This window comes from Cephus cinctus, unplaced genomic scaffold (assembly GCF_000341935.2).
Source record: "Cephus cinctus unplaced genomic scaffold, Ccin1 Ccin1_scaffold1474, whole genome shotgun sequence".
NCBI classification, from domain to species: domain Eukaryota; kingdom Metazoa; phylum Arthropoda; class Insecta; order Hymenoptera; family Cephidae; genus Cephus; species Cephus cinctus.
The window spans coordinates 304,535-326,105 of record NW_014333837.1 but is presented as its reverse complement, the minus strand read 5'-3'; the positions used below and the strand labels follow the sequence as shown (position 1 = coordinate 326,105).

At 43.5% G+C, this 21,571-nt stretch overlaps 1 protein-coding gene across 32 annotated transcripts in view; it reads left to right on the top strand.

Annotated features, from left to right (window-relative positions):
• LOC107273178 (CUGBP Elav-like family member 1-A) overlaps nucleotides 1-21,571 on the top strand; it is a 225,175-nt gene that overhangs the window by 96,763 nt on the left and 106,841 nt on the right. Inside the window, exons 1-2 of one of the 32 annotated variants that reach the window (XM_025090486.1) lie at nucleotides 20,090-20,349; nucleotides 20,508-20,674. The exons of 29 other annotated variants lie outside the window; for them this stretch is intronic. In XM_025090486.1, coding sequence (XP_024946254.1) covers nucleotides 20,583-20,674 — 92 coding nt within the window. In that variant the 5' untranslated portion in view covers nucleotides 20,090-20,349; nucleotides 20,508-20,582. Of the gene's footprint in view, nucleotides 1-20,089; nucleotides 20,350-20,423; nucleotides 20,439-20,507; nucleotides 20,675-21,571 lie in introns of those variants that run through there. 2 more of the 32 variants (XM_025090488.1, XM_025090487.1) reach the window with 2 other exon arrangements.

Here is a 21,571-nt window from a genome sequence, read left to right as displayed (position 1 = left end):
GGCGAGAGGGTAGAACGAGGAGGGTACGGCGAACTTTCCCAGAGAAGTGGTAGGGCACGGGAATCTCTTTCGATTATTGGGACATTTCGTTTATGGCATTCTTTTTGCGATTGTATTTTATGGGACGTTTTTGTTACCGGGCTGATACTTCTTTTTTTCCCAGAGAGATTATTTGCTACCGACTGCCCTCCCGCCATGAACGCCGCCCTATCGCTTCGTTATTTGCTCGATGAAGTGACCTCGATAGGAAACCCAGGCTCTGTTCTGGATAGATTTTTTTTTTTTTTTTCACCCAACGATTGGTACCTGCATCCGGACGCCCAATTTCGTGCACTCTCAACCATCCCTCCAAATAAGTCAGTGGACTCTCGATTGGCTGCAACTGGGTCATATTTTCTACGTTTTGGCATTCGCTTCGACATTCCGTGTTTGAATCGAGGGAGTTAATCGATTCGTGTACCATGCTTCCTTTTCACTTTGCTGTAGCTCGTCGGTATAAAAGTGCGTGTTTTTTTTTTTTTTTTTTTTTTTAATTTTTCATTATTGACCAAGGTTCATCCATTTCTGCAAAATGATCGAGATCTTATTACGAGCGTAACGGCTCCAAGGACGCCTATAGCTTTACCCGAGGGTCCGGCGTGCGAGTTAACAAACCGACGCCTGCGAGTCGTGCGGCCGCCTGTCAACTAGCGCGCCGACGACTGCGTTCCGTGTTGGAAAAGTGGTTGGATTTAACGTAGAATCCGTGGTCCCCTAGGTAACTTCATCCTGACAATGCCACTTTGCATCCGGGATGATGCGACTGGCAACCGGGCCCCGAGTAACTGAATTACCGGTGCAAATAACGGAAGTTGCTTCTTCGCCAAGATTTGGCGGATCGGGTTTTCGGCCAAATTTTCAGACCATTAATTAACCTGTATGGATTCTAAGCTTAATAAAACACAAACTGTGCTCTTCCACGTGACATATAAATTACGCAAGAATCGCTTGTCGTCAATTCTAGACTATATACATATATTATGTATATGTGATAATAATTAATTACCGTATAGCCAAAGCCATAATGATCGAACATATAATTAAATTAAGGTTGATTATCCCTTATTTGTACGAAACTTCCATGTATCCATCATCGATTTATGAAGTTCCCTTGAAACATTGGATCAGGTATCCAAAGAATTTCATCTGATTCCCGTAGCCACGTAAAAGGCCTGATCTCGCTGAGCCACGGAGCAAACGGAGCATCTAGTAAAGAGCCAGGTCGACTCGATGTTATTCCATTGAAGTTTATTGCTCCGAGATAACCTCCGGCAGCGACCCTTCCATTCTTATCAAGGATTCGCTATGCGCTCCAAGTAGTAACTAACGAGTTGGCGCTACGTTCCAGATTGTTTGGTCTGCTTCGAAGATATTATCTCGTGCTTCCACGTTGCGCCTCTCGGTATCTATGGGTTTTACTAGTCTCGCGATATGTCTACTCTGCCTGCCGCACCTCCTCACATATTAATACATTAATTTTGCAAGTGGTGCAGATCGCTTTTCCGCAGGACGTACCATATCCGTCATGTGAGGGAATTGGGTATAGGTACATACTGTACCAAGTAGTACGAATGTGGAGTACCTAAGCAGAAGTGTGCTACTGTGCGAGAGTAAGGAAGATGAATTAATCAAGAGAGAGAGAGAGAGAGAGAGAGAGAGAGAGTAAAGGTCTCGCTCGTGATTTACAGCGCAAATGTAGCCGCAGCATCCAACTACCTACCTTACCTTCCAAGATCAAACTCTCTCGAATAATCTCAATTAATCATCTCGCAACTAATGCGCATGTCACAGTACAAGCGTGTGTATATATATACACATATGTATATATTATGTATATACACCAGTGTATACTTTATATAGCTGTTTAGATATACTATAGTGTCTAAGCGTCACGTTGCATACCTAGTAAAGATAATTTGAGTTGTCTTGCCACGTGAGACGAGTACATTAAGAAAGATAACAATTTAAAATTGATAAGGAATTTAATTGGAAACAAATTTTTTTTGTTTGTAATAAATGTCGTGCTTTATAATGGTAATGACGTGTTCGAAACGTTCCCGATAACGTATAAACGTATGAAGTTTTCGAAATTATCATTGTTCTATGCGTAAATAGATAACTAAAAAAAGGAAGGGGATAGAAAAAAGAGCCTCGCACAAAACTTGAAGCCAGGAGTTTTCCGAGTGGAGTTTCGCGCACGCGATGCCACAACAGAGGTAGAAGCTGCGCGATTTAAAGTGGCACTGTGGACTGTAACCTCACGCCAGTAATTTACAGTTGGGAATGTAGCACGTGTCAAAAATAGTGGTAATGGTTTAGCTTTGTCTACGTCGCAGGGTCTCCCTATATTCTGCAGTGTCGAGGGACCAGTACGTCGAGCCACCACCCCGATTGTATATATGTGTCTATAGCACCCGCCGCCACTTCGTTAGCGACGTATGTGACGTAGGTGTTACGACACAAGTTTCCACTTATTTGCGTCTGACGATCATAGCAATGCCACCTTTACAAGAGTTTCACCGGAAATGACCTAATCGTTCGTCTTTTCCCGCGGTACTCGCGACAAAATATTCGAGTCATTGGAACGTATCCCTTATGCCCGACCCACAGTCACCTTCCGTAGCAGCAATCCTCGACCGGCTGCCATTTGTCAGTGGTAAAAGCGGGGCAGGAGGACGCGTGCCTCGTGACGATCTGCACAAGCCGACCCTTCGACAAATATCCACGTTCCGTATTACGGAAGGTCATAACATCTATATACATGTATATATGTATATGTATATCTCGCTCCTGTCCTCGTTATATCTCACAACCTGCGGAAATTTCCGTATCCGGCCTGCGTCGTCACCGCACCCTTATTGAATGTGCCCCGCCTTGCTTATCCCTCCTTATGTCCCACCGTGGAATCCATTGCTGAGATGCCGTAAATTCCAGCGAGAATAACGTAAAATAAAGAGAAATATTAACTTTTCAATCGGTTACGCGAACACTCTTCAGTTTCACTGGGTAGCCATTTGCATGGGTCCTCTGTGAGCAGCAGATGGTTGATCGGTGTCTATTTATCACGAGGAATCGAGATCTCTTTTTTTTTTTTTTTCAAATGAATTTCATTTCGCCGTATTGAAACGTCGAAACTCGTTTGGTCAGTCGACGTAGACGATTTGGTATAAACTCGTATGAGCGAGAGTGCGATAAAAGGCACGTCGAGCTCGTTAATTCGAGACCAATTGACGATCCCATTGTCTGTCAATTTCATGTAAAACCACGCAAGTACAGAATCTACCGGAATTTACGGACGTAATAGACTTTTGAACAGCGACGTATAATCGTTCAATTTTCAGGAAGATAGATTTATAGTAAAGCAGAGATATACTGCGAGAGAATCAACGTGATGATGACATTAATTTCAATGAAATTCGAATTATTTCGAAAGAGTGAATGACAATAACCTCTTGATTCACTCTGACCCAGATTTATTCCCAACTCGCATTGCTCTATATACCTCTGATTTGCTCGTTTATCCGTGCGCGTGTGCGTATATATATATATATATATACACACACACATATATGTAAAACTTAATACTCTTAATTAATTAATTTAATACTCCCACCATGATGAAAAACAAAAATAAAATGCGAAATCGCAAGATGGGATTTGATGAGACGATATCACTGTTGGAATTCGCAGTTGCGATTTGTCATAGTAAAGTCAATGCAACAGCCACGTCCCAAGTCACAATCCGATTAGCAACCCACGGGCAGCCAAGCGATACTAGTTGGCCGGAACCCACCAGGCCAAACCTCACCATCCCTATGCGATGGGGTTCGTATGGTGTCAGAGTGGCATTAAATGACATTTGGGACCCCAACATTCGGCCCCTGTAAATGTGTAATTTCGCCACGAAAATCTCGTCCGCTAGCGACTTTCCCTGACAGTACGTACTCCCTAGGGGGTGTTACACACGTTGCACTGTCGACACGTGCAACGAAGTTCACTTAAGGTGTCTCATACGTATATCCACTGAGTGGAACCACGTCAGACTCGTACAAGTCTGGGAAGTACATGCCCCCGTCCCTTAAGTGAATATACTGCGCTCTAGTTGGCTGCAAAATATTCCCCGAGAGTTGGCAATCGGGATAACACGTGGTACCGAGGATCTGGGGGTGCGAAAAGTTTGTAGTTATTTACGACGTGGGATCTGGACTTTTTGCACATTCTGGTGCAAACGAGAGTACGATAAAGCGTGTAGCGCCAGTGCGCATCGTATGAAAGACCAAACGAACAGGAGCAGTCCAATAAAGCCAACCAGCCACCCAGTTGGTTCGTCGAAAGCATCGATCCTTAGATTAAAACATCGACCCCCTTCCGCAGGCTCCCCTTAATTCTGGTTGGCCGCAGATTAAAACGCGACGCGATCAAACGCTCCGACTGCGAGTACTTTGGTTGGGTTTGGTTCGATACTTCGTAGTAAGGTAAGACCTGAAAATGGCGGATATTCGATAACCCTTAGACATTTGAAGTAAGGTTTACAAAAGGGAGTTTATAAAAGGAGCGCAATCCAAATATTGTGACAAGACCTTATCTCTTGTTATGGATTAGAGCACGGAGTTAGGTCGCTGTAGAATTTTCGGTCTATAGAGGGAAGAATGTGAAGCTGAATTTACTCGTTGGGCTAAATACACGCGAATGCTCAGCAGTTCGTACAAATAATAATTCCGCTGTAATTTGCACGAAAGTGGCGCCTGTACAGTCGGACATTTTTGACAGGGCCGACAATCCCTTTTGATGAGTTGGGTGCAGTCGAGTGCGTGCCAATTAATGATAACGTCAGAGGGGATCGGCTGGTGTCTCGTCGTAGGATCAAAATACGCGGAGAAGATTTCACGAAAATAATTCAATCTCGTAGGAATATCGCGACGAAAGCGTGTTGTGTTTCTAAATACTCTTGCAGCGTGTTGACGAGAAAAGTGAAAAATAGGCAAGAAAGTATTTGAACAGCTTTGAATACGTTCCGAGAAACGTGGTCCTGACGATACATGACGATGCCTAGTCACTTTCTTTCTTTTCCCTGGTGAAATCCTGAATTCCCCTTGGCGCTGGTTACCCGATCGATCTGAAGCCAGCACCAAGGTAGAACATAGCCAGGATGTCTGGAGATCCTGAAGGTGGCCCTCGCGGTATGTCCGGCAGCTGAGTCTGCGGGTGAGCATTGGTATGCGACGAAGTGGCGCAAACGGTCCGTGGAGTGTTGCTCCGGTATGTTGGCAGCTCGTACGACTCCCAAACGGTCTATTTACCCTCGTTGACACGTACCCACCTCCCTGAATATCAGAAAGGAGGTTAGGTTGACGTCGTGGGTTCATTAGAAAACGCGGAAACGAGAAGAGGGATTCAACTTGGCTGTATCACCGGAGGGCCATCATCGTGTCGCTACCCAAAGACCCTAGTCTGGGGAATCGGGCTGGATCAGCTAATTGGAAGGTGAAACGGCATGAGTTTTTGGACGATCCATTCTCTTTCTTGGTGGCACGAAACAATGGTGGGCGATAACTCTATCGAGGAGAGGCACTCTGTAATAAATTTGTCTTGGCCAGTGATAGTGCTCGAGATAGCTGAGCTCGTCGTAGGTGAAGGTGCAGGGAAGGAAGGTTGTGGGGCTAGCTCAAGGGTCGCCGGAGACAGATGGGGTAATTACTACGAGGTGTGCTGATAGCACGCCCCACTGAGCCCGCTGAGCTCCGTGCGTTCTATACAGACAGCCATCGTCTACCTTACGGGGGTCCAAAGGGATGTTACACACGCCGCGTTACTCTTTACTGCGTTCAGTTCAGAAGACGCCGTCTATACTTTCGCCTTCTGCGTCTCTCTCTCTCTCTCTCTCTCTCTCTCTCTTTCATTATCATTCTTCTCCTCTTCCTTCGCGCTTCGTCCGCCCCTCATTCTCATCATCGCACTCGCGCGTTTACTGGTCCACCAACCGCCGTATGCTCCCAGACGCCTTTCTCCACCTTCCGGTAAAGTGAGAGTGATGGCTCCCCATGAAGCAAGTATTACCTAAAACACACCGGGCTAATACCCTGATCTTTTTCTTTGCCCGCGTATAGCCCCGACTCAGCACTTTATCGGTAGTCACACTTAAGCGTGGGAGTGGAATGGCTCGTACTTAGCAATTAGCCGGTGCACTTTAGCGAATCATGATAAATAGAGGGTGGTTACGAATGGGGCCTTTTCTCATAGGGGGAAGTATGCCCCTAATGCAGTTGATGTAAACGGTGCGTTGTAAATTAAAAAAAAAAAGGGCAACAATAGAAAGGTTCTTCCATGTCAGACGGTCCATAGGGTGGAAAACGTATAAATGAAGTTCTTTAATATTCTCACAAATATACGTAAACTATACAATAGCTGTACAGTAATATTTATCTATCATCCCCTGTGCCACGCTGTATGGGAGGAATAAAAAAAATGTTCTCTCAAGTTGGACATTGCACGCCATGCGTGTTCACACTGGCCTCGTACATAAATGCATCGTAATTGTATTCATAAGTGCGCTTACGTAGCCACTGGGGGTGAGCGTGAGATACAGTGGGTGGAAAGGGACAGGTGCCCTGGATCCCACGGAGAGTGTTAGCTTGGAGAAATGCAGAGCAGTCTCCGCTACCAGGAGCATCATGAGAGGACAGTGCTACAGGAGGAGGAGGTACAGTTGATAATGGCACAAAGAACGCCAACCGGGATGGAAGGGTCGATGTGTAGAAAAGGGTTGCGGATGTAGAGAGAGGGTAGGGAGGGTTGAGATGCGCGCTCCAGAAGGCCGCATAAATTAGCCTCTCTTTAGGTGTAAACGGACCGTGGCGCCAGTTTCCTCCGAACGAACGGCAAACCCAGACTGCCGAATTTACTGTCTGCATCCCCATTTTCTTGAGGGATCACAAACAAACATTGCACCGATCCGTCTATCGCACACTTACTGTACGTGTATTCGCCTTCTAAAATCGTTTCCTTTCACTATGCTGATCCTGAACGCGCTCTCTCTTTCTCTCCTTCTCTCCATTGCACGCCTTATCCCCCTATCCTTCCTCCTCAACCTCTCTCTTCCTCCATTCCCTTCTCCCTGACATTTTCAACGTGCCCGGAGCTACGAGTGGACTTCACAAGGTTCGCAAAGGCTCGCAGGGCACTTCAGTCTGCATCGATGACGACTAATCACGTCAATGCAGCAACCCCTCGAGGGAGCAAGGGGGGGCGGAGGGGGGTCGGGTAGGATCTACCCGTTCGGTTGGTTCATCGTACGGTCGGTCCTGGTCAGCTAAATCGACTCCTTCGCGCTTCAGTGATAATCGAGTATATCGGATTTTCCAAGGAAAGTTGCACCGTCTAAACGGTTCAAAATCAAGTATAAGTCGAGAGAGAACATTGACCACGGGGTCCACGTTGCCTCTGGTAGAATCCAATAGTATTATCCTGCCGTAATTACTCGGGAACCGCATCTTCGAGGAGCTTCGAGTGAGTTAGTCAGCCTGATCCAATCGATTCTCAACTTCCGATACAGTAGGCGGACATGACTTTCCCTAAAGCTAAAAAGCAATGGACAGCGGTCGTCCTTATTCCCGGAAACAATTTTGCCCTCTCCATTACGAGAACCACCTTTGCTTGCCAAGTGGTCTCTATCATTGCATCGTAGAATATATGCATGCTACTGTACGCGTGCGAGAGGGAAGGTCAGTTGTACCAACCGTCCCGCGGACAATGTGTCTGGCGAGCAGCCAGGAGTACCAACCCTTCCGAGCCTGAGCATTGTTCGTGCTCCGTCCACCGCCATATCAGATTCCTGGATGTACATGGCCACCCTGGATGTACATCCCTTCCCGAAATTTTGCTAGCTTTTCTCTTGGAAAGCTTTTATTTATCGCGCCCGAGCACCACTACGCTTTAAAGTTCTTCCATGAACACCTTCTGCAGCAACTTACTATCTTTCCTCTTTTAGTTCTGAATCGTCTTTGATACGTCGCGATAAATAACCTATCGACGTCTACCTTTTTATTCGTTCAGCTTAAGTTAACATGTACGCGCGTCTGATTTATTAAACCTGTCGTTTCTAAAGAATCCATTATTTTTGTTAAACGCGACACGTTATCCTTCTCGAATGTCCCGGAGCCTCGCTCGTTTCCCTATCGTCCAATAATAACTCTATGTTAATTTCCCGATGACACGAGGGAGTACGCACCACGCACCACGCACCACGCACTACGCATGGCTTTTTACCCGAGTGCTCCGCGGGGAGCATTTTGCGTGCTAATGGTTTTCATCGACCGTAACTTTATTCGACCGCTTTTCCTGGTAAATTCATTAATTAAAATTTGGCGCATGCTAATGCGGCCAATGAAATTGCTACTCAGCGAATATCGTTCAGAGAATTCTGTACAAAATTCAAGTACTTCAGGAAAGTACTTGACGAATATGTCGATTTGGGATAGAGACGTTGGGTATATGTTGGGATTCTTGTCAATTTCATTATCGGGATTTCGCAATCGCCTTTAGAAATTAGTGACGACCAGAGAATTTCCTTTACGGAGCTTTCAGTATATATATATATGATACATATATATACCAAGGGATGGAAAATCAAGACTAAATACCCTGAATGGAGAGACCGGGGAGGGATTCTATGGCGTCTGTACTACAAAGAGAGAGAGAGAGAGAGAGAGAGAGAGAGAGAGAGGGGGGGATGGAGAGAGCGAGAGTAGAAACTTGGACGTCGATGAACATATCGACCATACGTAACTTCGAATTCCTCGAAGCTTTGCGGATTTGGCCTGTTAGAGCTTCCTGCCGTTCGAACCAATTTCTCTTGGCGTTACTGCGAGGGACGCCAAAATGAAAAATGAATGTTGGAGAGCGAGCGTATTGTATTGAAACGTGAAAGAAGTTCGTTCGTTGACGACCGAACGAGAGGAAAAGTTTGCCACTCGAAGCGAAGCCCAGAGGCGACTCCTCCGGGTCGCGAGAGAAACGCGTGGGAAGTGACAGGATCGATATCGATAAAATCTTTACGAGGGACCGAATAATTGAAACGAAAGTACTTTCGACGTTCAAATGATGCACGGGCTTTATGTGCTGCTAGTTTATTGTCAGTGACAGCTTGTAAAAATGCTTTTCTCCGTTGTTTATACCGAATACTTTGAAAAGTTCACTGTCGCTTAATTTCGTGTAGCTTTACGATACAAGTATCTTTTTTTTTTCATCGTTCGTTCTTCGTTATCTGAAAATTTCATGATTTTAATGAAACCTTAATTGAGTTATCCTTCAACCCATCCCCGTACTCCCATCCCCTTGGTATTAGGAGAATGTTGGCTTTAACGAGCATTAATTATCTTTCCATTCGATCCGATAACCGTACATCAAAGAAGTTTTCTATCCTCTTGCCAACCCGGGGGCGGGAGGGGGGCATCGCCCCCATACAGCATGATTTTATCTTTAGGACTAATCAGAGTTGGAAAGTAACGCGTCTTCTTGCTTTGGGCAAGAACGAAGCGACATTAATGCGCCGTCGACACAGACCACCAATCTTAATTAATTAACTAATTAATTTCACACACATTTATCAGACGGATCTCTTCCCCATTTGCTTCGTGCAAACTCCGCAGACACCCACTCCGGCAGATATATCGGTTTAGTTGGCGGTCCAACTCGAATCCTTCCGCCGTTACCGCTGTACCGACTAACGAGCAGCTCTGTTGTTGTTGTTCTAGGATTACGCGAGCAAACTTGAATGCAGGAACACGGGCGGACCGTGGCTCGGCATTAACTTAAAATACCGAGAATGGGCATTGTTGCTTCAAACGATTCGTTTTTGCTTTGCTTTTTGATTAGATATATTTTTTATTTTATTTTGCAATTAAAATTACGATCGCATGTATAAGTTTTTAAAATTTATTTTCGCTGAATTTGGAGCCTCTGAATTTTTTTATCTTGTCCTTTGCCGGTATCAATGCATCAACATCATTTCCATTTGTATGGTGCGCTAGTGGCCTTTTTTGCGTGATTCACTGGTTCTAGAGAATTTTTTTTTTATACGGTTCAGTTGGCAACACTCGAATAGCTTGCGATGGCATTTTTCAACTTTGGAACTTTCGCCATTTCTTTTGCCATCGTATTTTTGTTCGACATTGAATCGCAGAAAAGGGTCAAGGTGCCCTGACGTAACGGCCATTCATTCATTTGAAAAGAGACCTTTTTGCGAATTTCTTGAATTTACGCAGTGCCTATTTAAGAGATCTTGATATTTCACATCTTTTAGAATTGTGAGAAGAAGCTGGTTGTTGAATAGACGTTCCCGGCGTTGAGTCTGGGCGCAAGGAAATTTGTATATTAATTTTCCTTTAAAAATTTTACAAATATGTCTCTGTAAGTAACGTCGTACGAATCAATCTTTGAAATATATATTTTTTCTTTTTCAGGTAAGTGACACATTTCATCATGACAGTTTCCGTAAAATGATTAGAAAACTCATGAAGTTCAGTTCAGACATACGTCGAAGGTACGTAAAAGATTTTTCAAAAAAAAAAAAAAAAAGACTTTCCCGCTTCTTTAAAATCATCTACTATAACAAATTCCATAAAAAAAAGTGGTATAAAAAAATGTATTAAAAAAAAAAGAAAGTCGTAAAACCTACATAAAATTGATATATATTTTTCTCCCACGCAACCATGTATGTTACCATTTTCTTAATTTAAAAAATGCATAACATATTCCACACGAAACGAAGGATTAAAGTAAGGGCATTTCGCTGCGCAATGTTGGTGCGCCAAGAGAGGCGTTTTAATCGTTCATTAAAGTCGAACGCTACTGTGCACCCAGTTATTTACGATCGACCACTTAGGGGTGAGAAGGTATCATTAAGAAATAGTTGAAACTTTAATAGTTTCCCCTCGAAGGAAAATCACCACCATACGAGGTCGAAAGCGTAACACTACACTATCATGACACAGTCGCGGAAGAAGTAGCCATTACGGTAGCGCTTTACGACGTGCCATAATAGTCACTTCATATCCTTCACGTAAACTCCAAAGAACGCGGGGGTAGTTTGAAATACTTTTAAAGACTGCGTAAACACGCGTGCGTGCACAGTGCCACATCTGAACGGGACGTTAGGCAAAGCGTGAGCCAGCACCAAAGATAAATAAGAAAATATTACATACATCACGGAAGAGGAAGAATCTGCTAGTGAAATTGCTACTAATGTTCTTCCTACCCGGCCCACGTATACGTATAGTTCCTTTTCTGATCCAACCATTGAGCCGACCTGTTGCTTCGAATTCAAGTCATGCAGTTTGGCATAAGCTCTTGAACGCTGACAGAAATGGTGCGCAAGTTGTCGTACCGAAGCTTCGAAATTTCCAGTCGAATATTTTTCTCTCGCTCTGTAAGTCCGCCAATATCCATTTGCGTTCCGCACCCCTTATAGCCGCATAGATGTCTCACGTGTCTTTTATCAGATTCCAATGGACTAGACATTCGAAACGCACGGAACTAGGGGAACCAGCCGGGAATCAATCAGACAGGGAACTCAGCGAAGCGTCCGACAAGGAGCGAAGACGTAAAATGAAGTGAGGGAGAAAAGGAGGGCGGAAGGAAGCAAGAAAAGAGTATAGAGAATATGGCAAAAGTTTCTGGCCAATATCCGATTATGCATCATGACGGATTACAGTGGGGAATCTTTCCGAATATCGTTTAACTTCCGAGCTCAAAAAGGTAACTGGACCTTTGGGCGTAGGTATAAAAGTGAACGAACGCTTCTGCTGTCACGCAACTCGTCTTTCTTTACTCCTGCACGCGTAACGTGGTTCCCTCGGAATGAGTCGAGACATAAACTCGTATTTGCGCGCGCGAACAATGCGTTTCACGTGTACCACTGTTACCGAGAGAAAAACACGTAGTCACTAGATGCATAGGGAAACTGAAACGTCGTAACCCAGAGAATGAACTCGTCCTGGAAATATCTATTTTCCCAAGAACGAACTAACGATGCCACTTAGCCAGGGGATCCTAATGTTTACGGGAAAGAACTTTAGGAAGAGCTCAAGTTTTAAATGCTTCCTTCGTTAATGCTTCAACTAAGTGTTCATAACTTCTTCTCTTTCTGCTCTCGAGACGCTGCCGACGGTAGTCCTTTAGCGTTACCCTGCGAAATTCACGAGAAAAGACTTGGTCCTGGAAATCTCTTGGGATGCTGGATCCTTAGTAAAAGCCGGTGGAATGAAACGTACCATAGTGGAGTAGCCGATACAATTCGGCTCTGTTGGGTTCGATAAATCGCGAGTAAATTATGCAAGGGGGTGAGAACTCATTTCAACCCTCCGTTCAAGGGTTCCTCGTCAATTTTTCTCTTAATGGAAAATGCAAGCACTCTTTTATTCTGTTCCATCCTATTCACTCTTTACGCCCCGTTATCGGCTTGTATAGTCTACCTGCACTCGTACGGACGTACAGCCTGTCTTCCTTTGAATGCTCCAGTACAGTTCACTATTGTCAGGTACCGATCGGGAAATTTCAAAAGTGCTCCTCATCACTGATTTTTTTTATCAATTATGTTTAATCCGATTATTCCCCTGAGGGGGTTGCCTTATGAAAACTCTAGAACGTTCTTTTGCTTATGTTTCATACATGGGTGATTCTGTTCTAACTGTTAATTTTTTTATTAAAAATTTGTCATTCTATAATTGCACAATTCCATCAGCATTATGTTTTTAAACATTACTCAGGTGACATACTTTCAATATGGTTAACTAGTTGTTTCATTAATCTCGAGGTACATGGTGCACGAGTCATACAAATTCAAATTCAAAAATCCACTTAAATCTAAGGACAAAAGTTATTAAGCCAGAATTCAATATTGAATTGATATTTTCAACAAAAATTTTGCAATTTTTTTAAGTAATCAATTTATAGGTAAATTCTAGAAATGGACATAACACGGTACTGACATTTAAGTGATATACTGTAGGTTTTCTCTAGACTGCAAGTTACATTACACAGAAAAAGTGATGAAATATGTTCATGAGGATCGTATTAATACAACAATTTTATGAATACAATGTTAATGTATAACCAGTGAGAGTAAACAGTACAGGACAATAATAATCACTGTTAGAATGGAATCGCCCATATCCCAGTTCTTTCTCTCTTTCTATCTTGTGACTACAAACAGCATACATCGTTTTTCTCTCCGCATATTTTGTCTGTTGCATCTTATTCCCATATTATTCCAATCACATTATATTCCACATTACACCTTATAACCTCTACTAGGTTATGCAATAAATCATATTTTTTTGTTTATAACTCGAAATTTTTGTTACGGTTAAGGGCACTTTTTTTTACTACGACCATGTTTGATTCCAGGGTTATAGAGTATCATAATCATGATCTCGCATTGAAACGATCCTGCTACTCTGACGCTTCTCGATATTCATCACGCCACTCATTGAGCGGATTGGATAGACGTGCAGTATCAACGTTTTCCCTCTTGTAAAATCCGTATAAGCATCGAAGCGCAGCCGGAAATGCAACGAGCGTTCGACAAACAAGAAACGCGTTCTGTTTCATGTAAAGTGGAAGGAACTTGTGCATAGGAAAATAAGAGGAATCAGTATTCTTGAATAAACAAACCAATGCAATGAGAAAGTAGACGAGATACAAATGAAAATCGTACAAAGACTCGACCTGGATATAGAATCCACCGTTGTAACTTGGTTACCTAATTCTCAGCTTGCTCCAAGTATTTTCGTCGAAACGGATGAAAATACCGACAGACATTGCGTTTCCAAGTAACTGCGTGGCCAATCGACTCTCGCAGTTGGTTTGCACGCGAATCTCGCGAATCTGGCGAATCGAGTAAAGCTTTCATAGAAATCTAATAGAGTTACCGAATCCCGGATTACTCGTAGATACCGTATGCAGCCGAGCATTGCGGTGCACCGAAACCGCTAGTGAGTGGCTTAGGTATACTACATATAGGGAGTATCGGTTTCGTTACTCGCTGGATTTTATCGGTGGATTAGCATTGCTTTACATAGTTTCAAATAGGTTTGCGCAAGTTCCACACCAGCAGGATAAGTGACGTTGAATGCCAACACCGTAGATCGTGAGTATGGATAGGTGGATGAGAGATAAGAAACGAAAAAAGAAAGTAAAAAAATACGAGCTAAATGGTTGTCCGTACACGGGATGCTAGGATAGCGTTCTGCGCTAAGGTGTACTGTACGGTGTACACGTGTGTACACGTGTATACACGTGTAACGATGTACAAAGTAACCGCGTATTAAAAGGGTCGAAGGGGTGAGAAAACGTTCGGCGGCCTCTTCCCTATCTAACGGGCTGCGGGGTAATAAATATTACTTATAATAGATATTAATTAGAGGGTATTTTAATAGAGGAACAATTAAGAAAGTGGGTCGCTCGAGCGGGGCACCAGAAGGCAATGGCGCAAGGAGGACGGTGGTTATAGTACAGCAGGGCGAATCAAGATTTACGTCGAGAGGTACCAAGGAGTTTTACACCGCGACTTCCATTACCCACTTGGCGTCGGCGAGAAAGGTCTTTGACAAGGTAATGGGCACTCCCCTAATTAGAATGTGATTACGCCCCCTGTCAAGCCAGATGGAGCTTTTCCTCCGATGCTACCCATCGACCAACCTCGCCTTGCACTGACCCTCCTACCGTTTCTTCGTTTACCTACCGTCCTCGCCTTTATTCCTGTATTTCCTATACTTCCGCCGCAGCTGATGCACCTTCCGGAATAAATCCGGGTATAGCCCCAAAAGCCAGGGTTGAATTTTCTCTATGGCTCGTTATGACGTTTGCTCTGGACGAAATAGCCGAACGATTCCTTGTTGAAACACCATCAGGAACAGATGACCGATCTATTCTGTGTGCCGCGTGTGTACGCCGTACGTGACTATAGGATTCCTTTCCATTTCCTGCTGCAGCGATTCCCTTGTACTCTGTCCCTCTGTTCCTCGAAATACCAATTCGCCATGCAATCTACTCCAGTTCTCCTGTATTCACGTATTTCCTTTCTCATTCCCTCGCGCACTCGCGCAGTCACTCTCTCTCTCTCTCTCTCTCTCTCTGCTCTCTATGGATAGGCAGTACATCTCTCGCGCCATCTCATATGAGCCGCATAATGGGCTGCAGGGCGAGCTTAACGTATTACCTCAATGATTCGCTCGGATAATCACTCTGCTCCGTTAGGCCATGGTGACTTTTGGACGGGTCGCGATTACGTCGAGATTCATTGGCGAAAAATCTGGGATCGGGCCAAATCCGTGCCACGCCTCCTATACCGTTGGGTTCTGACTTTTTTCTCTGTCTTTCTTTCCACTGGGGTTTTTTTTTTTATTAGCACCAGCTACTTTTTGTTCTACCCTCGTCATCGATTCGCACACGAATCGTTGTCCAAGGTTTCTACCTTTTACGAGGTACTCGTCTCTAAGTTAGACCAGGTTAGGTACACGTGACATAAATCATTATCGACGATAATAAAGGCAACGGTTTAAGTGCACTGGTGACAAGCTTGTCTCTTACGGGATCGACGTTGAACGACCCTCGAAGGTGCGAGTGCATAAAAGTGCAGCTCCTTGATATGTAAAGATTGAAGAAAAGTGGTGCTAAAGGGTGGCAAAGGCTTCGGGCGAGGGAGCGAAGTGCTGTCGGCTAGGAGAATAGTTGAGGAATGAAAACATTCGGAAAGAAGTGTCCTCCAAGATTTCCATGAAATTTTCTAAGCGTCTCAAGTGCACTCTCGCTATAGGTACTCGACTCTGTCTCTCGTTTCTCCTCTCTCTCTCTCTCTAAAAGTAAATTAAGACACAGGGTTTGAAAGTTTAATTGCATGCAGTTTGGAATGCGCGGCTAAATGAACTGGGCCTTCCCCCAACTTCGTCCTTCCCTCACTCTCCATTGTCACTGCTATCCTAGAGTTCTAGAAGCCATGTCGAGACTAAGGAAGCAGATAAAAAAGAAAGGTGAAAGACAGTAGTCGATGGAGGGTCAGGGGTGGAAAGAATGGAGGCTAGAATTATGCAGATGCCGGATATCCGACGTAGGAGCCAGATAGTCGGGTATTCTTATCCGAACGGTCTTTTCGCCAATAGACATCTGGGATTTCCTGAATTGAATGTAAATTACCTTTTGCTCTGTTCGCGAAACGGATCTATCGTTAAGCCCTTGCAAATAAGAATCCTCCTTCTTTTTTCTTACTCGCCGAGGCCAGCAGGGAAAGCGACTCCTAGCGAAATCCATTCGGACAGTCCCACCCGATATTGCTGCCGGAGAAGAGAAGAGGAAGAAAAAAGAAAGTGATCTCGCTAGAAATAGCTCATCCCGCGCTCTTTATCCTGCTATCCCTCTCGCGTTACCTCGTCTCCGACTTCTTCCTCCATGTTGAAACTGTAACGGGGACAAAAAGCACTCCGGTGCTGCGCTTATCTCGCTGGTTCTTGCTGTGGCAAAGGTTTCAGCCACAGTTGGAGCGTTATTAACAAAAACAAGCTGTTCCATTGAAATCCCCATGGTCCAGGACGCGCGGGGCAGGGCAGGCGGAAGACGCCGCGTTGGCTAATAAATTGAAACAAAATTCCTAAAATCGAGTCCTTTGAAGGAACCTGGAATGTTTAATTAAAAATCGCGGCTATGCGATACGCAACTTCACTCGGGTGTCCCGTTCGCTAGCGTATAGATAGCTAGCCAGATGCCAGATGGGGGGTTGCACGGGCTTGCAAGGGATGAAGAGCTGCCAGCGTTTTCACAGCCGGGTAAATACCTGTTGCCATTGAATCCCAAGCCTGATCTCGGTTGAGCAGTCATCGACATCGATCCTCGCTATCGACTAGCTTCAGGACGCACAGAATGCTTTTGTGTCTTTCATGTCGCAGTGCAAAGGGTTGTGAGTCGTTCACAAGCTACGAACATTTTTCAGTCTGCTCCGACTGCTGTCACATGGTTTTCTATCGTGGCTCGTGAAGCGTCATTCCTGTGTCTTAGCTGCGGCTTATTGTCGACGCTGCACGTGTTCCTGTCAAAGGACCGATCGCCGAAGGTGCCGCGATGCGCGCTATCAGTTTCTGCGAGAATTAAACGTTACCAGGCAGAAGCACGAATAGCATTGTTTCTCTTGATACTGCGCGGACATTGGCCTAACGCTGAGTTACCGTTACTGATCTGTGGATTAATCATCATTTTGACGTATATGGATAGAAACCTTTCTTTTAGGGGTATGAAGGATTTTAAGAGGGACGGTTTAGTGGCTGAGTAGTAAAAATTAAAACGATTTTACTTCGGAAATGGAAGCAAATACTGGCAGATGGCGCATAAAGACTCCTCGGGGTGATACGGCCCTGCAAGTTCGTTCTACCCCTATTGGACAGAGGAAACTTTCCCTTCTTGGAAGCCAATTTAATCTTCGCCCTTAAAACCACGCGCGCTTCCTTTTGTAATAAGTTGGCATGCAGCGTTAGTCGCGAGAACTAGATGGAAGGACGGAGGATGGAGAAATAAAAAAAAGTGCCAAGTCGAAAGTTGAAATCCAAAGTTGGACGCGGACCTGGGGGTTGGTAGGTAGCTGCCTAGCCAAAGGGTCCGAACTTGCCACGAACTTATACGTCGGGTTTGTTGAAGTAAAAACTACCCTGTGTACCCTTTACTCTTGTCTTCTCCTCTTCCTAGTATTTCTGCTCTTCTTCGTCTCCACCCTCGTTCGCCACTCTCACCCTCTGGGGACCTCTCCCTCACGACCTCTTCAGCTTTGGGGTTATGGCCAGGGTGCCCGAGCTTACTCACGGAAAAGGTGGGACCTGCGGTAACGGAGCATAGCGTGTCTGTAGGGGTAGGTACGTATCTACTGTAAGGGTTGTAGAGATGGCTAGGTTTTTGCGCCTCTTAAGCTTAGGCGGAGCTTCTCTCGCCTTGATGCTTCAAACGGAATTTCACTCCGTACATGATCTCCTTTGACTTTTGGCTTGAAAGGCCTTGTATCGTTAATAATTTAATGTCCTTTTCAGTTAAATATCGGAAAAAAATCAAATTTCATCAAACCTTTACGAAATAATATTATTTTTGTATCAGATTGTATTTTATTTGCTTGTCTCATTCTCTGCTTAACTCCGCTGCGAATCGTATTGGCAAAACCAACTGGACCAGGCAACAGGTAGTAAGTAAAGACGTTTTTAAAGGATTCTTTTCAACTACTCGATATCTCTGTTAAAGGAATCTCTTCACCTTACAACATCTATCCGAACCTCTGCGAGTGAAGCGGAGAACGATGACTCTGAAATGCTTTTGAATTGCGTCAAAGTAGGGATTACTAAGAAAAAATGAGATTCGATGATCCTCAATATCACATTAGGGCTCTGTTCTCAGACTGCCTCTCGTGCAAGGACACGATATCTCTCGATTCGTTATCGATTTTCCGATAATTGAACATTTTCGTAAGGAATCATAAACGCGCGCAAGCGTGTGTCGTTCGTATAATTTGGGGACAGGGTACCATAAAGCGTTGTTCACAATAGGGAGTTGATGCGTTTTTATATATAAAAAAAATCTTTGGACATCACAGCACTGGAATTCTATCTTATTCTAATCCGATGTAATGCTTTTTAAGTTCATCACAGATCCGGGTGCCTAGTCTTAAAAAAATTTCCAAAAATTTGGTGTGACGCACCGCTTTATGGTCATCAGAATATTTTTTGAGGACAGTCCTCAAAACAGCCACATTTATCAAAGTAGCCAATACGTACGTGAAAATTTTTCCAAAATAGCCAACGCCAAATTTATATTGACATTGAGATATAAGTTCGAAATGGTTTCCCTCTGGAGAGACTCACGAAACTTTTCCCTCCGAGTCTCGGGGTCTTTCAAAGAAATGAAATATTAAATTCATTCTCACGGTCCGTTAGCACGTTACATATTAAAATTTCATCCCCGCCATCTCGCGAACGTTCCCTCGTTCTTCGCGGCCACCTTTCTTTTTACGTCAAAGTAATTAAATTATAATAATAGTGCTCACGCTCTTCGTGAGAATAGCGAGGATTCGAAAACATGCGGTTGCAGGAACAATTCGCCCATTCTTTTTTTTTCTTTTTTTTTTAGAGCATTTAACTAACCATTTGGCGTCGGAACATTTTACATTGTGCGATTGGATCCGATCGGATCGCCATTAGTTGGATATTTTATCGGACGTAACCCAGGGGATTGTGTACGCTGTTCGTTCAGCAACGAATAGCGCTTGTAGGTAATCGATATCGATTAGCTGATGTTACTTTCATTTCGTAATCTCTTCTGACACGTTTCAGTGGGAGATTATCTTTCGGGCTGTGGGAGCAAATTGAAAAATTTGCTCGATATTTCGTAATAAGCCACACACGTCCCATTTGATTGAACGGGACCGAACGCATGCGATGAACCTTTATCACGTAACCTCTCTGACGAGTGAAGCTCGTACAGGATGAAACAATATTTTTCAAAAATTGCACATCTCCCTATGTATACAGTCCTTTATGATTTAATTACAGCTGCATTTGCTGCTTTTAAGTTTTCAATTTATTTTCAAAGCATGACATAGGCCATATATTCGAAAGGTTCTTTATTAAATGTACTATTTATTCCAAATGTTTAATCATTCTGCAAATACATTAACCGCATTGAATAGTGATGCACTATTAAAGGGGAAAAAAAAAAACTTTTCAACTATTCAATCCGCAACGAAATGCTATTCAATACGAATTAAATGGTTATGTGTTTATATGTATCATCGAACTTTGGGACACCCTGTATATGAATAGGATATATATATATACACACACATATAGTTCGTATATAAGCAGGATTGATAATAGGTAAAACAGTCGTAAGTTTTCTAAACAGCTAATACACGGGCTTAGCCGAACAGTCTGATACAAAAAGTATATGCCTAACACAGACGTACAGTCAGCAATGTCATGTAAACAAATAGGAAACAGTCTCGAACGTGGTTTGCAATAAGCGACAATAGGTATCTGTTCAGTATTTCATCGACTCTAGCAGGTTGCAGAGCTTCTGCGAATAAATGAGCCAACAGTCGTTACTCGCTCTTTGTGAAGTTGCATTGTCTTGAACTCGTTCGATTTTATCACTGACTTGTTTCGCCGGTACGAAACTCGAACCAATAGAGTTCTTATCTTGCCACGTACCAAGCCATTGTTGTACTCCGATTACTCCACGGCATTCTTCTCTACGTCTTCCGCATTATCGTCAGACGTCTTGACCTCTCGGGTAAGCCATTCTCAAGCATACAAGTTATACAAGCTGTTTATACAAAGCTTCGTAAGCGAAGCTTAACGCGATAACAAGAGCGTTAACAGGTAACTCGCTTACCTCCTTCGAGATTCTTTCTTTTTCTTCTAAATCGTATGGCTTCGTGTTGTTTGCAGCGATCGGTACAGATCGTTATTTAACTGGGAGCGAGGAAGTAGTACAAAAAGAGACGGAAAAGCACAAGAAGCTTAATGAAGTATCAACAGTTTGCTTTTAATTTCCAACTGGGCAGCGAGATGCCGCCGAGTCTGGATCAGAACAACAATTCTCTGCAGCTGGATTGGTAAGGGAAATTTATTTCGTTTTTTCTTTTTCTTTTACGTTTGAAACATTTTTTACGCGCTCAACCTGCTTCTCTTGGGAATATTACGTATATACGTATATAATGTCTTATTTAATTCTGCGCGTGTTTATCGTCTTGTGCGGTGAAGTCGTACGAGAAATTTTGATTATAATAAACTCAGGAAAATTAACAATGTCGAGTTTATAATGCCTTGGGCTGTTATACGTGGATATCAACCTTCAACCTAAAATTTGTCTTCTTGAATTTCTTGCTTTGCTGAAAAAGTTGTTTTTCCCTGGTTGACAGATTAACTCGTTAGAGTCATTGAACAAACGGTTTTACCGTTTCAAACTTTGTAACGCGTTTCTCGTGAAATTTTGATATATTTTCGGATCTGTCTTTTTTTCCTATCGTGCATTGTACGTTTTATGGTGGTACGAATCGCACTTGAATGCATCGATTTTTTTAAATTTTATCTTTCCCGTCGTATATCCTTCTCGATGTTTACCAGCATTGTTGTGTATGTGTGTATAAAACGGATACTTCTGGCACGTTAGAAACTTCAGTGACGACTCACTGCCTTTAGTTATGCGGGTTTCTTTTAATCTGCTTGAAAATGTCGTAAGGCCAGTTTCGCTTGATCTTCCTTAACAATCTCGATTTCGTTCCGCGAAAGAACGGTCTTCCGTCGTGCCGCTAATAACCGCGATAAAATAGCATACTTCTTGACGTGAAAAGTTCATACCTGAGAGAGAACTTTGCGCGTGCTGTATGGACTGAGGGTAAAGAGCATAGTCGAAGGACTTTAAAGAATGAAAGCGAGGCGTATATACAGGAGTAAGGTAATAAGAAAAAAAAAAAAAAAAAAAAAAAAAAAAAGAAAAAAAAAAAAAAAAA